At 37.5% G+C, this 21,547-nt stretch overlaps 1 protein-coding gene across 7 annotated transcripts; it reads right to left on the minus strand.

The window, feature by feature from the left end:
• Nucleotides 1-313: 313 nt before the first annotated feature.
• Nucleotides 314-21,201, minus strand: ESD (esterase D). 7 transcript variants are annotated; one of them, XM_024999919.2, is made up of 11 exons: nt 21,091-21,201; nt 17,975-18,046; nt 17,133-17,181; nt 14,864-14,938; nt 14,203-14,291; nt 12,162-12,260; nt 10,087-10,211; nt 8,632-8,751; nt 7,835-7,933; nt 5,713-5,880; nt 1,286-1,516 (listed from the first exon to the last, which is right to left on the minus strand). In XM_024999919.2, exons 4-11 carry the CDS (start codon nt 14,929-14,931, stop codon nt 1,436-1,438), a joined length of 849 nt encoding a protein of 282 aa, XP_024855687.1. In that variant the 5' UTR covers nt 14,932-14,938; nt 17,133-17,181; nt 17,975-18,046; nt 21,091-21,201; the 3' UTR covers nt 1,286-1,435. The 7 variants fall into 7 exon arrangements, with proteins under 7 accessions (NP_001069533.1, XP_024855687.1, XP_024855686.1 ...); XM_024999918.2 differs by having other exon boundaries at nt 14,864-14,941; XM_005213660.5 differs by having other exon boundaries at nt 14,864-14,981.
• Between the last annotated feature and the right edge of the window lie 346 nt (nt 21,202-21,547).

Raw genomic sequence — 21,547 nt, forward strand, 5'->3', positions numbered from 1 at the left:
TAGCTATTGCTATGAAGGGATTTTTGCAGACATGATCAAATTCCCGAATTAACTGACTTTGAATAAGGAAGATTATTCTGGATTATCTGGTGGGCCTTACTCAGAAGGTATATAAAAGCAGGATTAAGGGCTGAAGCTGAGAGAGAAGAAACTCCAGCTGTGGACAATGGCCTCAGCCCTGCCCATGGAGTCCCTGCTCCTGAAATTCCCCTCCCGCTGGCACTTCATTGTTTGCACTTCCCTCCCTTCCCTTCCCTTCCAAGTCTCATGGATTTCAGACTCAGTTGGCCAACCCCCACAATGACACAGCAAATTCCTTCTAAAATGTCTTTTAATGTACATGTCTACCAATAGTTCTGCTTCTTTGGTTAAATCCTCAACAAATACAAAGATCATAGGATCACACAATTATTTTTCTTTATAAAGGAATTATCTACATGAAAAAATTTGTGAATTAAAATTTTTTTCTTATTAGAGGACACAAATTTGTTAAGACTTAGAACCATTTGGGTGTAGTTCATTGTAGGGTTCAATCTTGAATACTGATATTTAAATAGTGATAATTTTAAAAAAGTTTAGTCTAATTCACATTTACACAGTACTTATTTTATAATTTTAAAAACTTGATGTCTTCCTCTATTACCATGTAATATGCACTCTTCTTGAATGTTTAAAATGTATAACTTTTGTGCTCTTTAACAGAAAAATATATTTCTTTTAAAACAACCAGAATTCACCTATCATGTTTCAAAAGTGTGTCCATTAAGTTCTCGAAGGAACACACTCTGGTACTTACAAGGAGAATCATTACTTTTCTTGGCCGAGTTTATCAAGCTACATTTCTGCATGTAATTAAAGGAAAATATCTTTCACAGTAACATATGAAACAAGTTTCCTTATCGAATTTCAGATCTAATCTAGTATTTAATTCTTGTCTCTTGAGAGAGGTCCATAAACCAATGTCCACAAATCCATTTGACTCAACAGATAAGAAATATAGTTGACTGGGTTCTGGAAATCTGACTTCTATCTTAGCTCTCCCACAAATAACTGTAATGATGGGAAATTCACTTAATCTTTCTGAGTCTATTTCTGTATTCACCAACTAACAAATATTCAACTCAGTGACCACTAGAAGCCAAGCAGTTGTTAGACACTAGATACAAAACAATACGGAAAAAGACAGCCTATGCCTCTGAATCATTTCCAAATGATCTTGAAAAAGCTGTTAAGTATCAAATATTTCCCAAGTGAACACTGGTAAAGTAACTTTAAAAATCAGAAGCAGATTTGATATATTTATTCAGTGAGTGATTCAACTACAGAATGAAGTATTTTTAGCATTATGAAATCCAAAGTTTTAAAATCTTATTTTCTTGCAATTCTGTTTATTACAATTTTATAATCCTGAAGAGATTCTCTTATCTGAAGTTTTTCATGCATTCAGATATTTTGCATGATGTCTGATGTGATCAGCGATAAAGGTTGCAATAAAGTAGTAGCTGTGATCATAACCCTAGAAGACAAAACAGAGAGATGATGTTTATTTACCATTCAGAAAAGTCAGTAAAGGGACATTAAATATATCTTGCATGTCACTTAATTTGCTTGTAAATAATTAAACTATCACCATATGTGAACGGTTTCTAATCAAAGTAAAGCTTATTACACTTGTACTTCAATATTTTCACTGAAAAAAGAATAGCAAAAATGTAAAAAGAAAAAAAAAAGAAACATTCTGCATAGCCTAGTTTCTAGATGCTATTAATATATGCAAAGAAAAGAAATAACACATTAATTAAATGCACAGAGTAAACATGTGGTCCTATCAACAAGGACATAAAAGACTCAGAATTTAGAGAGTTTAGGAACACAGGCAAGAAGTTCCAAATCCCAAAGGAAACACACTACCACCGATAAGGAAATGCTAAGATACAAAATAAGCACATGTAAACAATACAGGGAAAGAACATGTGAACAGCCAAATGCCCTATCCTGGGAAGTTAAACAGGGCCATGATAAATCACATTAAGAATTTGACCTCCTGTGCAGTAAAAGCCTACTACAGCTGAGGAAAAAGGAATAATTAATTAAATGCTGACATCTCTCAGCAATAAACCAAATTGGGTAAAACGTCAGTAAACTTTTAAAAACTACCATGCTGCAGAGAGAAAATGTAATTGAGTTGAAACAGATTTCTATCTGGTTAAATAAAATCAGTGACAGGTGATCAGTGGCAAAAGGAGAAGCAACCCTCCTGAAGGTGTCCTCTGAGTACAAAGTAAGTACCTTTCAAGGGAAAAAGAAATTAAAAATAGGAATGGAAGAACTTAAAGGTGTTAAAAACCAGGTAATTTTTAGGACAGCCCTTACCCTGCCAGAGGCAATTAAAATATAAAAGAGAATAAACCAGGGAAGATAAGAGTCTAAGAAAGTTTAACCTGATCAAGCAAATGGTCTGATTGGAAGAAAAATGAATTTTTCTAAGCATTGAAGAAACAAAACTGGGCCTAATAAAAAATATCACCTGAATTTCAGGGAACAAGGTAAAATCCCTAAGGTTTTGATGAATCAGTAAACGTTCTCAATCTCTAACTTCCAGCCGTATGCAAAGCATATCTTGGGTAGACCAGTTAATAAAGAGTTCTACTTTAAAATCATCAAAGAAACTTAAAAGCCATCTGTTTTCTATTTTCAGTGGCCAAACTGCAGAAGTGAATCTGACAGGAATGCTGTCAAAATTAAGGCTGAGCCTTGGAATTATTTGGTTTCACATCACTCAATGATTAGACCAGTCCCAGTTAATTTAGAGCTGAAGGACAGTTTCTTACATAAAGAAAGGAGGAGACAAGCACTTGGCACCCATGTAACTCTTGTTAAGAGGTCAAATATGCCCATGATTTTTAGGCCACAAAACCTGTAAAGCATAGTACCAAGTGGTACCTGCCAGTTTTCTGATAAAAAAATGGACCCGATCGAAAATAGGTATGCGTGTATGCTTATTCATGTCTGACTCTTTGCGACCCCATAGACTGAGTCCACCAAGCTCCTCTGTCAATGAGGCTTTCCAGGCAAGAATACTGGAGCGGGTTGCCATTTCCTATTCCAGGGGATCTTCCCAACCCAGGGATTGACCCAGTGTCTTATGCATCTACTTGCATTGGCAGGTGGATCCTTTACCACTGAGCCACCTGGGAAACCCTAACGATAAAGCAGATAGTAAGTCCCTCAGACCTGAGGTAGTCTGAAGTCAACCGAAGTTGGCTTAAAACTCTGCAAAGTTGCCTCTCTGGAGCCACTGCCGAGGTATGAACATTGTGCTGCTCATTCAGCTATAACAAACCTAAACGTGATCTGCTCCACACTGTGCAGTTCCCTCAAACTGCCCATGCTGGAAGGAAAGTGGACAGAAAACTGGGCCTGAGCTAAAAATTGTGACTGATGATTTCAATGCTTTCTTATCTTTAAATAAAAAAGGAAAAGGAATGCTTTGTCTTGACTCTTCACTAAGCACAGACAACTACGTTTTTCAGTTGCTTGGGATGTAGGCATTTTAGAAATAAATAAATTGACTTATTTTTTCCCCTCAAGAATTTCATCAGTGTTCTAACCCTGCTGCTTATATAACAAACTCTAGAAATTTTTCAGTCTTTGTAGCAAGGCTGAAACTTCGCTGTTAGTGGTAACAACAAAATTTCCTGGCATAAACTCAAGGGACGCAGAAGAGGCAACCAACAGCACTACTGCCAAGAAGTTCAAGTCATTTGGGAAAAAACACGCTTTGTTCTATCACTTATAGCTAGAGTTAATAAAATTAAACACACTGTTATCTTTATAATAAAGTTTCTCAAGGTTGATCATTGATCTAAAACATGTAATTCTGATAATAAACGTTCAAATTAATCTATTAATAAAAAATTCTATTTTTAAATGATGGATAGTCACAAGAAAGAAAAAAGGAATGTTGGGGAGGATGTGGAGAAATTAGAACCCTTGTGCACTGCTGATGGGAATGTAAGGTGGTATAGCTGCTATGGAATATAGTATGAAGTATCCTCAAAAAATTAAAAACAGAATCACCACATGATCCAACAATTCCACTCCTGGGTATAATAACCAAAATAAATAAAAGTAGAATCTTCAGGAAACATTTACACATCCCTGTTTATAGGAACATTATTCACAATAGCTAAGACTTGGAAGCAACCTACATTGTTCACTGACAGATGACTGAATAAGCAAAATCTGGTATATGTATAGGATGAAATATTATTCAGCCTTAAAAAGGAAGAAAATTCTGGCACATGATACAACATGGATGAACCTTAAGAGGACTATGCTAAGTGAAATCAGCTAGTCACAAAAAGACAAATACTGTATGAGCCCACTTATGGGAAATCCTCAGGGCAGTCACAGAGACAGGAAGTAAAATGGTGGCTGCTAAGGATTGGGGGCAGGGAGGGATGGGGGGTTAGTGCTTAATGGGAACAGAGTTGCAGTTTTACAAGATGAAAAGAATTGTGGACAGGAATGATGGTGAAAGCTGCAGGGCATTATGAATGTATTTAACACCACTGAAATTGCACTTAAAAAGAGTTAAGGTAGTAAATTTTATGTGGTATTGTGGTTATTTTACCACAATAAAAAAAAAAAAAGCTGAAAAAAAGTAAAAAAAAAAAACCCAAACAGGTGGACAGGATAGGAATGGTCTCTCATCTGGTCATATAAGGATAAAATGAGTTAATGCTGTGAAAACAGTTTTGTAAGCTTACACATTGATCTACTACTACTACTAAGTCGCTTCAGTCGTGTCCGACTCTGTGCGACCCCATAGACGGCAGCCCACCAGGCTCCCCCAATCCCTGGGATTCTCCAGGCAAGAACACTGGAGTGATCTAGGTAACACTTATCATTATAAGTTTTAGATCAATGTGCCTGGAATATTACCCATAAACATATTATCCATATGGCATATTACCCATAAACATGAATAAAAATCTTTTTAAAAAGCCTGGCCATGTATAATTTTCAGGGTTCATTTTTCATCCTGAAAGAAAAATTTTGTTTATATTATGTTCTGAAGTGTGTGATTATATAATTTTTTAAAAAATAAAGGCAGAATTTCTTTAATTATAACTATATTAGCATAGAGTTAGGTGAGTAGTGAATAGTCAAAAGTATTTTAGCCAAGGAAAAAGGAAAATCTGCAAACCAATCAAAATCCAGTAATAGTTCTCAAACAACGAGAAAGCAGCTCAACAGATAGGTTAGTATCTAACTCAATATATAGTGCATATGTGTGTGTCAGACAATACACAGCTTCCGAGGCTAAGATGTGTACCTAAAGAGAAGAGAAATTAAGGTGTAAGCTTGTCTTTTTATTTGACTGCAACAACAGCTGCATGTGTAAAGAAAGACACCCGATAATGTTGATGATTAAGTACCACCCAAGCATCAAACTTTGAGCTATTTACTGATCTTACAGTAGGACAGAAAATTGTAAATCCTTTTCACTGCCAAAAGCATTCCTATTTCTTTGTAATCTGGTCTTAGATATCATTGACTTAATAGGAAGGTTTTCACTTTGTCTTATTAGAAAATATCTTAACTAGAGGTACCTTTTCAAATTCTAAAATAAAATTTAAAAAATACTATGGAATCTTGTTTTTTTAATAATGAATTTAGAGCAAGGTAAGGTTTCCTGGTACTTGCCTCTTGCAATCTGAAAACAACAGGGATTTTCTTTTCTGTACAGGCAGCTATGAAGTTATCAGGCAGTAACTGTCCGTCGGAAAGGAACTCGTCCTCTTTCCCTTGATCAATTAGTATATCCAGCTGAGGACCTGGATAGGACTTCACAAGATAGGTAGCATCATAAGCCTATAAAAAGAGGAGAAATAATGAAAAGTAAATTCCCAAGCGCCAGAAAGATATTCTTCAGAATATCCTATACTAGAACCGAATAGAAATTTTAAGTCATTCAAGCTCTAAGGCTGATTAAGTTGGCTTGTCTGGTTTTTATTTATAAGGTCTTCAGAATGCTATTCTCATTACAGCCTCTTCCTTACTTTCAAGCAGTCCTAGACCGACAGCAAGGATTTTATATCTCAAGTATTCTTCATTGTGTAACCTTTTTTCTTCTAAATCATCAAGGTTATTAACCACTTCTCAACTTCAAAAACCCTGATATTTTTCCTTTGTAAATCCTTTCACAAATTGACTATTTCTTCTAACTATTTCAAATAAGCAGTCTATTTTTGTTTCTGCTTTTTGACTAATTCCAGACATAAATCTCTCTTTTGCTATCTGCTGAAAACCACCAAATATCTACCATCTCCAGGAACTTTCAGGAAGACTTGAATAATCTGAATCATGTTAACAACTCAAATTTAGTATCTGAGGAGCTGCCACTAGTTACAATTTTCTATTTTACCATCCATCTTTAAATGCTGATCACCCATGTATATTCACTAACCACACTGATGCATTGATCAAGACAAACAAAAGATTTTCCCTTCTAAAGTATCATGCTTTTTCAGACTTGCTTTCTTTAGTCTTAAAAGGAGAGTGAAAGGAAACATACAAAGTCCAACTAGTGTAAAGTTCTATGAGTTCATAATTCTGCATAGCCTCCTTCTTCCAAGAGTAAATTAAATGCTGGCCTAAACACCCCATAATTAAGACAGTAAAATCTACTGCCACTTGGAGAAAAACGATACACGTTCCTTTATAGGCTACCCCTCCCCTACTTCTCTCTATCAGTTGGTCTTTCACTCAAATCTTCTATTAGACCATAAGGCCCCTGTGGGCAGGAAAGGATCATCACCTTCTTGACAGAAGATTTCAAAACTCCACACAAACACTGCATATGGTGAAAACTCAAACTACTGATGCACAAGCATTGTCAATGCGTTGTTCTCCAAGTAACTAATAGTAACAATTTTTGGCATTCCTCCAACCTAATGAAAACCTAGGCCTAAGCAAAACAAAACTTTAATCTAGTGACTAAGAGATTAACTTTCCAATTCTGTTAGAATTTCAATGACCAAACTTAAGTAAAATAGGGGTCCATGTGTAAATGATTTTGAATAAACAGCAATGAGACAAAAAAGGTTTCCCCACCACCCCCCCAACTCAAGTATCTGCTACTTGCTAACAAGCGCATGGTGATGAGCTCATTTGCAAAATATTCAAATTCTTGGCAGGAGTTTTCAAATAGCCCATTTCTGCACAGTCTTGGAAAAAAGGGCCTGTTTATTTTCATCTAGAAGCATCTGCTCTTATGCTTTAAAAAGCAATCTCGCTGTTGTAAATAGACTCATAAATGTACATTACATACACAGTATCTATGTTTAAAGGCTGTTAAGCCTAGAATTAAAAATCTAAACCTGAGAGACACTAGATTTTGAAACAGATACACAAAATAAAAACCCAGGCCTCCTGGTTCTTACCATACAATCGAGCACATAGTTAAGAGATAAGTCTAAATTTAGTAATAGGGGCTATTTTTCATAATGTTAATTTAGAAAATAAACATATAAATTAATCATTAGCAGAAAAAAGATGTAGCCTCAGAATATCTGCCATAATTCAATACAATTTAAAAAAGATCCTTCATGGGTGGTGTTATTGGTATATGTATTCACTTTTGTTAATTAGTTTTAGCTCTGGATGTTTGGGCTTCCCTGGTGGCTCAGATGGTAAAGAATCTGCTTGCAATGCAAGGGACCCTGGATCCTTACTTGAATAAGTTAGGAATAGAATGTCTGTAGTGCAGCTTTTCAACAAATTTGAAAACTTATGAATGAGTTTAAGACAGCCATCCAGTACCTACCTCCCATTTACTTTGATCTGTTCCCAAATATCCGGTAAAGGCTTTTTTGCCCCAACGACAGAGCACTGGGTTGCAAAGTGGAGCAAATGCTGACACAGACTTAAGGCACAAAAATAAAATAAAATTTACAAACAAGTTATATTTTTGTAAGTTGACTATGCACAGATATTTGCAACTTGCTTAAAAACTCTGACTTGTCATGAAAGTCCCTGTGAACGAGTTTTCTTCTGCTATACTATGAGCTTAGATTATATGCCTCTCCAAGATCCATCATCCTTTGTGTTCTATTCAAAGAGCTAATAAAATATAATTGCTAAAGCAACCAAGCAGTACATTACATTTTCATTAAATAAGGCACAAATGAAGTTTATGATGAATTTCTACTCAGTTTTTCCACTTAAAACAATGGAAAATCAGAGTAAACTTTATGTGAGAATATTCTTGGTAAAAATATAGGTAAATGATAATATACTGCCATAATAACATTAGTCAAGACTAACTTTTAGAAAAAAAGAGCCTAGAAAACTATAGTTTGAATAGAAGCAATGAAAATTTCTTGATAATACCTCTGGCAGACCAATGAAAAAACACTGGGATACAAGGCCTATTCTTTTGAGTCTGCAGCATATATTGTATGGTCAATTTAATAGTCTTCCCCCACAATCTCTTGAAATTCCCAACACTAGAAAAGTTTAGTTCCAATACTAAACAACAGTATCTAATTTCAATCTCTGTAAGTTCCTAATATTATATTATTCAAGAGAAATATCTGTCACTAGAAGCTTAGGTAATCTTACTTTGTATTTTCCAGGATTCTTCAAAGCACAAATCAGAGCTCCATGGCCTCCCATAGAGTGGCCAAAAACAGACATCCTTTGGGGGTCCACTGGGAAATTGTCATTTACAAGTTGGGGAAGCTAGAGAGAATTTAATGGTGGGACAGAAGATATGAGATAAGGAAGTTTAGACTCTTTCAAAGTTGTATAAAAAAAATCAATACTTCCAAATCACAGTCTTAAAATGGTTTACACCGTAAAGATTTTTTAAAAATGCAGGATAGACAATGATTATATATCACTGGAGAATATATGATACATCACACTTAGAAAGCAAATTTAAGACGATAATGCAGAAAGAAACTTCAAAATGTTCTAAACTTTGATCCAATAATTTCACTTCCTGGAATCTATTCTACAGGAAAAGTTCTTATGGGTAGAAAAAGTTATACACAAAGATAATCAATGCAGTAATAAACATTATGGTAAAAAACATATGTAAAGATATAATAGCTCCATTAGAAAAAAGTAAATCATGGCATACGATGGAATACTATCCAATTCTTAAAATTATGTTACAAATAGATCAGAATATTATAAAATATTTGTTTTCTATAACTAAAAAAGAATAAGATAAAAATGTTTCACAATTATATGAAAACTACTCATAAAACAAAGTCTGGAATATACCAAAATATAGTTGTCTGGGGTGACAGAATTACACATGATTAAAATTTTATACTATTAGTTCTGAATTTTTATGATGTGGACATTGTTAAAATCATATAAAACTTAGAAAAATGCATAAACTGTACACAAATATTATTAATAGAAGCAATGCTTTACCACTTATCCTTTCTGATTATGATTAATCCCTGTGAATATGTCTGAATGAACCAACTACCAGAGAAATGCGAAGTGTTTTCATATACTATTTGCTTTGTATAACCTGGTCAATGTAAACAGGTATCAAAATAATTATTAAATTCCTTAAAATTGTACTTAAGTGAATTTAGAATATTCCTATTGTAGAAAATAGGAGTATTCTATTGAGAATAGGAGAATACTCCTATTGTAGAAAATAGGAGTATTCTCCTATTGAGAAAATAGGAGTATAGTACCAGTAAACTTGGGAATCTTTACAAAGGTTAATTAGTAAATATATACTAAATAGGCTTCCCAGGTGGCACTGGTGGCTAACACAGGAGACGCAAGAGATGTGGGTTCAATCCCTGGGTCGGGAAGATCCCCTGGAGTAGGAAATGGCAACCTACTCCTGTATTCTTGCCTGGAAAATTCCATTGACTAAGCAGCCTGGTGGGCCAGTCCACGGGCCGCATAGAGTCGGACATCATATCACATATACCAAACAGATTCAACAATACCATACCTTAGTTTAAAAGACTAGAAGGATCTTGTGTCCAAAATCAAACTTTCACAGTCATCGATTAATAATTACAATGTAAATTAAGTTACCTCCTTCGTTACGTAAGAGTACATTCTATAGTTAGTTTTCCAAAGATCTTCAGTAGCATCGACATAAAACCCAGCGCCAGTGCCGAAGTCCCAGCTGTCCTCTTCTCCTTTAATATTGCAGCCACCTAATTAAAGAAAAGTCTCATGGTTTCATCTTCTCTGTTAGTAATGGCCCCCGTTTAATAATACACTTTAAAATGAACCTGAATATTCAGTTGCATCAGAGCTGTTCACTGGACACTGTGAGCTCTCTGGCCTTTTGGCGCACATACGTCCTTGCCCTCGAGTGCGGTCCTATGACTAGTTCCAGACAATGAGGTAGGAAAAGGAGGACATGGTCCTCCAGGCTGGGGTATTCACTGTCTTTCTTTGTTGATGTTAGAAGATCTTAAGTGTTCTGAACATATTCTCACTCTGTTTTACCTGTCAAAGGGTTTCGACCTTCTTTTTATCCTTCGTAAATGTGTTGAAATTTCTTCTCTGATGACCCTCCTCACTACCCCAACACTTCTTTGTTCTCTGTACCACTGTGATCTCAGAAGAGAATGGGGACAAACACTTGTGCTCAATTCGCTATCTTGAGCTGACAGTGAAAATGTCTTCTTATATACTCTGGAATCATTCCATCCTGTTTCTCCTATTTATCCATCCCGCCAGTGGAATTTTCTTACATTCCTTTTTAATTAATTAGGTTTTATTTTATATACTTGCATGCAGTTTAAAGTCAACCACTGGGATTTCGAATAAAATCATCAGTTCAGTTCAGTTGCTCAGTAGTGTCCGACTCTTTGCGACCCCATGAATCGCAGTGTGCCAGGCCTCCCTGTCCATCACCATCTCCCGGAGTTCACCCAAACTCACGTCCATTGAGTTGGTGACGCCATCCAGCCATCTCATCCTCTGTCGTCCCCTTTTCCTCCTGCCCCCAATCCCTCCCAGCATCAGAGTCTTTTCCAATGAGTCAACTCTTCACATGAGGTGGCCAAAGTACTGCAGTTTCAGCTTTAGCATCATTCCTTCCAAAGAAATCCCAGGGCTGATCTCCTTTAGAATGGACTGGTTGGATCTCCTTGCAGTCCAACGGACTCTCAAGAGTCTTCTCCAACACTTCAACACTTCTCCAACAGTTCAAAAGCATCAATTCTTCGGTGCTCAGCTTTCTTCACAGTCCAACTCTCACATCCATACATGACCACTGGAAAAACCATAGCCTTGACTAGACGGACCTTTGTTGGCAAAGTAAAGTCAACCACTGAGATTTCGAATAAAATCATAGTGATACGTAATTGGATGGAAATGACCTCTTTGTAAGAGTCTCTGCTCATCCAGGAACATGGCACTTTCCCACTAATGATCATTAAGAATTTTTTATGGTTTTTACTTAAAAATAAACCTTATTTTAAAAGTTTATTCTGGAGACATTTTATATTTTTGATGCCCTTCTGAATTAAACATTTTATTACATTTCCCGTGAGACATGTTTTACTTGTTGTATCATAGGGACTGTGAAAGGAAATGCACTGCTTCCCAAGGCCGGTCATTCAACTTCCAGATAGTTTTAGCTTCCATTTAAATTCCATTTCCTGACCCTTCCAGGGTCACAAAACAAGTTTCAACTATCTGATGGATTGAATTCTCAAATACCTGATATTTTCATTTCTCTAACGTATACATTATAATCACTTGTATTAAAACTAATATTTGTTTAGCTGCATGACTGCTTGATGACTAACAGAAATAAGAAAATTACTACATGACAAGACAGGCTACCCAAGGAACAAAAAATTATTTCCTCTGCATTGTAAGTTATTTTGGTACTAGTGCCAAGATGATAAAGATTAATTGAGTTGCTCAGTCTCTGTTTTAAAGTGTCAATCTATAAAATGGGAGTAGCAAAACTGTTAGTAAAATTCAGTGAGGAAAATATATAGTATGGTATTTTAGAGTCATGATGTTGCCTGAAAGATTAGTAAATAGCAAAAATACAAAATAAATTGTGTACATGTTACTCTGCTTGTAACTTAGTCTTCAAGATTTATACTTTTACAAAGGATCTCTGGAATAAGAACACTTACGAGGGCTGGTATCTGGGGCAATGACGACAAGGCCGTGTTCCGAAGCAGCTTGATGGTAACCAGATTTTGATATAAAATTTTGTTCTGTGCAAGTTAAACCTAAAGATCAAAAATATTGTTATCTCATGATATACTGTAAACGGCTTATAAGCTTTATTTAACAACACAAGAAAATAAGCTCAGTTCAGTTCAGTCGCTCAGTCATGTCCGACTCTTTGCGACCCCATGAACCGCAGCGCGCCAGGCCTCCCTGTCCATCACCAACTCCCGGAGTCCACCCAAACCCATGTCCATCAAGTTAGTGATGCCATCCAACCATCTCATCCTCTGTCATCCCCTTCTCTTGCCCTCAATCTTTCCCAGCATCAGGGTCTTTTCCAATGAGTCAGCTCTTTGCATCAGGTGGCCAAAGTATTGGAGTTTCAGCTTCAACATCAGTCCTTCCAATGAACACCCAGGACTGATCTCCTTACTTACTATTAAAAAGGTTTTTTTTTGTTTTTTTTTTTTTAAAGAAATCATGCTGAAAAAGACACTAAAGTTTCTCTTCTCATAAAATTTGTAACAGTATCAATCTAAGAATTGTCTTAGGTTAAATGATCCCTTAGCTGCCTTTTCAAAGTCATGGACTACAATTTCAATTACAGAAATCCTCTGGACTAGATGTGTTTGGGAATTCAGAATTTTTCAAACTGTAGAATGGTAATATGGTGCATAAACCAAATGCTATGACAATCCCAATGGCGTGTTATCAAGTATGTTAATACTATTCCTGCATCAAAGCATAAATGTTCACAGTGAGATAATATTATGGTCATCATAATACTAAGATATTTTTATATACAAGTAGTTCTCAGCAATAAAATTTAGACTAATCATCTTTGAATTTCTCAGTGTACTAAGAAGAGAACTGCTACTGCTGCTAAGTCGCTTCAGTCGTGTCTGACTCTGTGTGACCCCCATAGATGGCAGCCCAGCAGGCTCCCCCATCCCTGGGATTCTCCAGGCAAGAACACTGGAGTGGGTTGCCATTTCCTTCTCCAATGCAGGAAAGTGAAAAGTGAAAGTGAAGCTGAGTTAAAATTATGTAGGTACTTAATTTTTACCTTTTAAAATGAAACATAGTTCTCAAAGACTGATAATTTGGTGAGAAAACATACATTAAGGGAGGATTTAGTAAATCAAAGTTATAAGAAGCAATTTTAAAGAAACAACAATACAACTCTATGACATAATTTGGTTTTCTATGAGTCTCTTAAAATGTTTGCTTCTAAAGATGAAGTGCCAGGATCTTGTGAAAGAGCTCTCACAATCCACTGGATAGTCTGATATTCACCAGTGTTTAAGAAGAAGTCTTCTGGGATGTTCCAGACTGTTGCCAGAGAAGATCCGGGTCCAATTCAAACATTCTAGAGAATGCTGTAAGAAGTTACTTGTCTGTGGTTTCTAATTACCATATCACAGGTATCCTGCTTTTACCTAACATTGTTCTATTTGAGTGGTAAAGACTCTAAGAAATGTTTGGTTTAGGCACAAACTAAATAAGTTTTCTAAGCTTTTGCCAATGAGTCTAGAACTTTATATTTTCTGCTAAATTATGTGGTCTAACTGAAAAAGAAGTAGATTTCCCTGGTTGGCTCAGTGGTAAAGAATCAACCTGCCAATGCAGGAGACACAGGTTCGATCCCTAGGTCGAGAAGATCCTCTGGAAAAGGAAATGGCAATCCACTCCAGAATTCTTGCCCAGAGATCCCATGGACAGAGGAGCCTGGAGGGCTACAGTCTATGGGGTCGCAAAAGAGTCCAACATGACTTAGCAATTACACAATAACAACACAGACATGAAAAAGAAGTAATAAAAGAAATGTAATTCAGTAGGTTTGAAACTGTTCTCAGGATAAAGTAAGAGCAGACTATAGGCTCCTAAAGTTTTTTATAGATGGTTAAGAAAACACACCAAAAAGTCAAGATGGAAGAGTAAGATAAGCCAGGAAAAAAGAAAAAGAAACCCCTTTACAAAACTCAAATGCATAACACTTACCAGACAGCCAATATAGCACAGGGCATTTTCCAGTTTCTGCCTTTGGTGGTAAATAGACAGCAAATTTCATTTTGCACTTCAGTTCAACACTATAATTTTAACAGACATCAAAAAAAAAATTGCCCCTCATTAGTCACAAAGAAATGTAAAACAAGTGATTTAACGTCCAGAATAAGTGATCTCATCAACATTTTAGGGTATAGCCCCTAGCCCTTGAAGAAAGAACAGGGCCAATTTAGCATACTAATCAACCTGAGCTTATGCTGTACATGGTACACAGTCATCTGGAGAAGAATGAATTAAAAGAATAAATGTAATACCCTCAATATAGCACGAAAATTTTTAAAAGAAAAATTGTTTCTAAAGAAATGTATGAAATAACAAATCTAAAGATCTTAAACTACATGTTTGCTCACAGACACTGAAATGGACCACATCCTTAATTCTCTTTTTGTATAAATATGAAATTTATATGTAATTTACAAGTAAATATCTTATTACTATCACCAATGTCAAAACTAGGTAAGATAAATTTGATAAAAACCACAGGTTTTCTATGTGAACAGTTATTCATGCAACCGTGATCTTTCATGGGCTTATTTAAAGATTTAAGTAGGTGGAAGCAGAGAGAGATCTAAAATTGTATCCTCTTTGTACTTACCTGTCATGTTCAAAAACTTTCTGCAGTCCACCAAAGCACTTGCTGCTGGAAACCTGTTTCAGGGCCATTCTTCCCCTACTAGTGAAGAGGGACCTCATCAATCTCCAGAGAATTAGCTCTTAAAAAATTTGCAACAGAACTGCTTTCAGATAAAGTATCTAAACATATGGCTGTCTGCCACCTCGAATTTTTTTCACATGCTAATTTTCTGATAAATAGTATTATGAAAGTGACTAAGTTTATTAGGTACACTTAGAGTTGTTATATTCACTTTAGAAAACTTAAGTACTCTGGTATGTCATTACTTATTAACAAGCTTCATGGTGTGTATGTCTGTGGACTGCCCCAAGTTCCTTTAAGAAAGCGAGAGAATACAAATAAGTTATTAACTGATTACTTTAGCTAAGAAGATTAAACATTGTTAATAGTTTGCTGTCAACTGTAACAAAAGAGTCAATGGTATGACTGATTATGGCTGGTAAGAAAATGGGAGGAAAATGATGTAACAGTAATGGTTTTGATAATAGTAAGAAAGAACATGTATTCAACACTTACAGCACAGGCACTTTCCTATACATTAAACCAGGTCAAATTACTCATCCTAGCGGAGTATTTCAGAGAAAGTGCTGTACAACTTTCAGATCAACATTTCACCTTTTAAAACAAACCAGCAAGTAAAACATACGGCTGTCCTAAGTGAATTAAAAGTGAAAGTAAAATCGCTCAGTCGTGTCCGACTCTTTGCGACCCCATGGACTGTAGCCTACCAGTCTCCTCAGTCTATGGAATTTGACAGAAAAAATTTTTGAAGTTTGGTTAATTCTTTTCTCTCCAAAACATCTTAAAGTTTTCATGAATAATTTTAAACTTAAATGTTAAAATACCACACATTATTAATTTTTAATAATAATACCAATAAAAACCCCCACAAAAAACTGGAAGACCATCTTTTATGTATGGTTAAGCACCCATTGAGCAAAGAAAAACCAGACTGATTCTGATTTGTATTTCTCAAGGAAGGATTCCCTTTCTCTCCTTATTATAAATCAGTAAATCATACACACTAAATATAAAAATCCTCGGACCCCAGGAACCGGTATTACCACTCTGGTGGTCTCTCCGTGAAAGGCTCTACTGCGTGCTAGTCCAGCTGTGGTGCTACAGTTACTCTAAAAAGACATGTAAAAATAATCTTGGAAAGCTTATTTGGGAAATGTCTTTGCAAAAGATTAGTTTCAACCTTACCTTTAGGTAATCTCCTCGATAAATCCAAACACTGAGCTTCACGCTGGAAATCTGGGGTGTGACCCAGAGAGTCTGACCTCAGAGCCCCTCTGCTGCTCTGCTTTCCTGCCTCACCAGAGGGTTTCTAAATACTCTTAAAAAAAACTTTTTTTTTCCCCCAGAAAAGATTGACAATTTGATAGCATTAGGGTATTACAATTACACACAGAGGAATTACCTTCTATTCAAAGGTTTATGCTTTTAATCTTCAAAAGGCCAATTTTAGAAAAAAATGATGTTATTAGTTACTGAATATTAACCAGCCATTCTTGTTCACTACTCTATCTTAAACAATGAATTAAGAGACAGAAATACACTTTTAAAATATATGCACATGAGATCAAAGAATAAAATTTACCTGGTGGAATTATTCTGCAAGGAATTTCTATTTTTTAGACCTAGCAGGGACTATATCTGCTTTCCCAAAACATGGTACACCGAGCATATATCTAGTACATGAAAGATATCTAAAAATTATTTGTTGAATTAATGAATACATTTTTAAACTTCTAGCTACCAATTATGTGAACGTTTTTAAAATTAACTTAATCTTTACCTCTATTGTTTTTATACTTTGCTATTCACCTATTTTAGTAACTCATCACTGGTCTATTTCTTCTACTCTTTGAATGCTTTTAATTAAAATTCAAAATCAAGTACTTTCCATTTGGGCAAAGAAGACAAAGTGAAAATACTGTTTTTTAAATTGGTAGAATGAATTTTTTTTAAAACCTTTTAAAGTTCTTTTTCCCCCTAACCACCCATTTTAGAAACTGTCTTCAATTATGAATTAAGAAAAAAGGCTCAATAAAAAAATCAAGACATAAGCTAAGAACTAGATATGATATACTTCAATATATGATATACTAGGCGATTACACTTTTCACTAAAATTTTCCTAAGCTAAACACAGCATATTTTAAGCCAAGTTACTAGATTTATATTCAAGTTCAAAAGTAATATATCAAAAATAAAGTTTAATGTACCTGTCCAATTACTACTTGCTTTTTGGTCTGTACCAAAGGGTAGATGATCCTGAAAAAAAGACCAAATGATGTATAAATGGGACATACTTTTTACAACAAAGGTAACAGTTCCACTATACATTCTCAGTAGAGTTATCTTCCTTTCTTAAGGTAGATGACCATCCACCCTGGGTGTGGCAGAATGGGAAGGCCAGCTGACGGAACAGCATCGTCGCTTTACCTAGGCCCATAGTCTAAGTAACCTTAATATCTACTTTGCCACAAGGCCTCGTGTTTGGTTAAAAACTTTTCCTGGAATAAGATTCCAATGAAGAAAGGTTTTTTTATTTTCTTTCTTTTTTCTTTTTAAATAAACAGAAAAAAAGTTTTAAATCGTAATTTGAAAGTATGAGATATGATCAACTGCTGAGAGTGATGAAAACAGGAATGGAGACTAGAAAAGCAGAGGAAGATAAGAGGAAGCCTAAATCCACCTGAGTTGCAGGTCAAACTTGTCATGCAGGGAGGATAAAGCAGCGAAGAGATGAGAACTTAAGGACACTGGGCTGACTGGCTAGAAAACATGACCTGGTGAGAAAACTGACTAGGCTTATGAAAGATGGTGAAGTGAGGGCAACACAGGAACAACAGAAATGTGTGCAGCGATGCACACGAAGCGACATTTGTCTGACAGACGCTTCACTTCAGTTCTAGGAAGAGATCTTGGGGAGAAATGAAATTACAGAGTGCGACAGAATAATAAAAACACCCCTCTCTGAAACCTCAAAACAAAAACCAACCCCCCTCCCCCCCCCAAAAAAAACCCACAGTGCCAATCTTCTTAGAAAGTCAATGAAATGTACCTCAATAATCTTCAGAGAAAAAGGTTCTCTCACTGCATGGTATCAACACATGGAACGCCGATTAGGTAAACACTATTAAAGAGAAAGGTGTCTTTATTCACAAAGCATGTACTCCTCCAAAAGGCCAAACTGTCAGATTTTACTTTTGTTCCCTTTACTCATTGAGGCTAAATGTTATCTATCTCCAGAAATCTGTATTCTTTGTATTTTACCCATTCTTTCATTCTTCTCCTGAGCATCAAAAGTTTTCTACCTATCTCTACCTGGATTTCCATTCCCATTCTCTCATGGACTTTGATCCATTTCTCTGGCTGCAATGTGTCCCCACCCCACTGGCTCTAAATGATCTGCACAGGTCTCCCCAACATCACCCAATTATGGCACTGCTCTCCAGCACTTCTTCGTAAAAATTCTTTTCCTCAACGAAATTACAGGATCTGAGCTCTCTTCCATTCTTTGTTTCTCCTCCCATCTTCCTTTCCTTTTTTGTTTACATTCTTTCCTTAACTCCCATCCCCAAAGTTTCAACTATTTTTTGTGTGAAAGAATATAAATCTGCCTCTCTCCACTCAATCGTTCTCAAACACTGGTGCCAGAATTTAAATTTCCTGTTGAACCCATCTCACCTGATGTGCCTCTGGCTAGCAAAACTCAACACAGCTGAAGTTAAGTTCAATCTCCTACCTTCAAATCACGTTTTTCTATTCCTCTTTCTGCTCTCTTTTCATCTATGCCCATCTTACCCAATTCTGTTTGTAATGTCTTAACGTAATCCCCTCTTTGAATTCCCATTACTACCATCCTAATTATATACAAGAAATTAAAACTTAGCTTCCTACTCTGTTTTCTTCTTTTATGTCTCACTAAAACTGATCCTGAGTAGAGGCCTAGGGCTTTAATCCATTTACCTTACTGCTCAGTGGAGCCCTACACAAGTCACAGTCAGGTCTAACATGGTCTACTTGGAATCACTCATCATTTAAATGTATTTTTAATTTTATTTTAAAACTGTGATAAAAACATAAAGTCTTCTGTCTTAACCATTTTTAAGTGCATAGTTCAATAGTGTTAAGTTGTATAGTGTTAAGTATAGTCTGTCCATTTGAAAACATGGTTAGCTTGCTCACATTAACTAGCAGATGACAAATGCTGGCCCACAGCCAGGATCCTGCTACAGGTGTAGAGAGTTAATCCCACCCAACTATCAGGCCAGTAGCTGAAAACCAGTATGTCACTGAAGTAGAAGACATTGGCATTAACTATACGATTTTTTTCAAGTTTGATTCAATTAAAAGTTCACAAAATTCAGACTATGAACTGACAAAAAGAGCAGGATGAATAAAACGCCATATATACTTCGGTCATATTATTAACTGTGTACTAATCATAATCTCTTTTCCTTCATAAAAATTCACATGGCTTGCCCACAGAATTTTTAATCCACCCTGGGGGAAAAAAGAGCATTCATGAACTCCAGACAACTTAAATTGTCTTCAATGGTCCCACACTATTTTTCTGGGCTTGTTTATTTTAGTCAAGTTCAATCAGTCTAGTATAGTCTGGATGTTTCTACTGGGGGCCATGGTACAGTGATTTTAAAGCAGGTTGTGGAGCCAGACGCTCCAGGTTCAAATTCTGGCTTCTCTAGGTACCACTTCCTGGTAGTATTCTGGCCGTGGTAGTGTCTGGGGGCAAACTTTCTATGCCTCATTTCCCCATCTATAAAATGGGGATATTAATAGGACCAATGCGATAGGGTTGTTAATTCATGCACTTACAACGCTGCTGGCTATGATTACTCACACTATTATTTCTGCAACCTCCAATGCCCTCCAAGGTCCGTGCAAATGTCGTCCCCCTGACCACCCCATTAGAGATGACCTCCACGCTCCTAGACAATTCTGACAGCGCATTTACAACACGATCGGACTTCCCAAGAGCTTGCAACTGCGTGCAGAGAAGCGGGTTCCCCCTCCCGTGGGGACTGCGAACGTCTAGGGTCTGCTTCCTCCATGAGTGGGGTGCACATCAATTTCACACAGAAACAGCTACGGAAACGCAGTGGGCCCTTGAGAAGCAAGCAGCTGCTCAAAGAAAGAGACTGCAGGCCCGAGCGCCCGGAGTTACAATTCTTGGGGGCTTAGTGGGGAACAGGGGTTTGGGACAGGCGCCGAGCCTGGGTACAAAGTCCTCCGGCCAGCGCCCCTCCCTCGGCTTCCAGCTCCGGCTCTCTGCGGCCAAGCCCACGGGCCGCGTTCTCCGCGATCGCACACACGCGACCCGCCGCAAGGGCTCAGGAGAGTCCGTCCCCACCGGAACCCCCAGTATCACCCGTGCAACACGAGACCCCGGCGGCCCGAGGACAACCAGGCCTCTGCCCAAAACCAGGCTCACCTACGGTGGCGGCGGGAAAAGCAGCTGCACCTGAAGGGATGTGCCCGGCCTAAATATGGCCGCGGGAGCCACCGCCTCGGCCCAGCCCCCTCCGGGCCCCCCCACCCTGGGGTCCTGTTTCCGGAGTCTCTTTTCAGCCCCGCCCTCCCTTTGGCCCCGCCCTAAAGCCTCGCCCCTGTCCCCGCCCCTTCCCTCAGACTTGCCCCTCCCACAGCGCTTGTGAGCCGCTTTTCCCTTTCCAGGACTTGCCAGATGGGCGCTAGTGGGAAAGAACCGGCCTGCCTATGCAGGAGACGTAAGAGACGAGGGTTCGATCCCTGGGTCAGGAAGAGCCAGTGGAGGAGGGCGTGGCAACCCACTCCAGTATGCTTGCCTGGAGAATCACATGGACAGAGGAGCCTGGCTGGCTCCATACAGTCCATGGGTTCGTAAAGAATCAGACACGACTGAAGCAACTTAGCCCGCAGCCCCCTGTCGTAAGATAAGACGCCCCCCACGTCAAGGACAGGCCTTTCCCCCTATCCCCACCCTCCCCGACTCCCTCCCTCCAGACTCGTCCCGGAGGACGCAGGATAATGCCCAGGCTTGAGTGAACCTGAACTCTGGCCCCCACTTAACTCGTGTAAAATGTTTTCATGTGATCTTTTGAAGTTTTTTTAGAAACCAGGAGATAACTTCAAGTCCATAGCCCCCCACCATCCCCATCTTTCCAGTTCACCTACTTGGTTGCTGGAGTGAAATCGGAGCCATTTAAAAAATCTGTGCTGGAAACATAGAAGGAGCTTCGCCAGTGTCCTGTTTTCTCCCTTCTCTCAATGTTAGATGAATTGAGCAACAAAAGTTGCTGGTTGCTGACTTAACAACAAATACTTGCTTGACCTTCTCTTTCTGTTGCTTGTTTGTTTTAACCAAATTGATCATTAGTGTACTTTGCCCATTGAAGAAATTAAATATGATTACATAAAAAGCTTAAAAAAAGTTTTTTTAGCCAATAGTTAGACTGAGAAATTTTAATGACATCTTCTAAAAGACAAGGCTGGCTTTTGGGGCATGCAACATGCCCAGTGGAACAGGACGTCAAAAGGGACCTGCGCTTAGTATAATTGATTGCTATGCCACATTGTTAATGAGTTTTGAAAGGGCCCCCGTATTTCCGTTTTACACTAGGCACTCAGTGCA

The sequence above is a fragment of the Bos taurus genome, chromosome 12 (assembly GCF_002263795.3).
Source record: "Bos taurus isolate L1 Dominette 01449 registration number 42190680 breed Hereford chromosome 12, ARS-UCD2.0, whole genome shotgun sequence".
NCBI classification, from domain to species: domain Eukaryota; kingdom Metazoa; phylum Chordata; class Mammalia; order Artiodactyla; family Bovidae; genus Bos; species Bos taurus.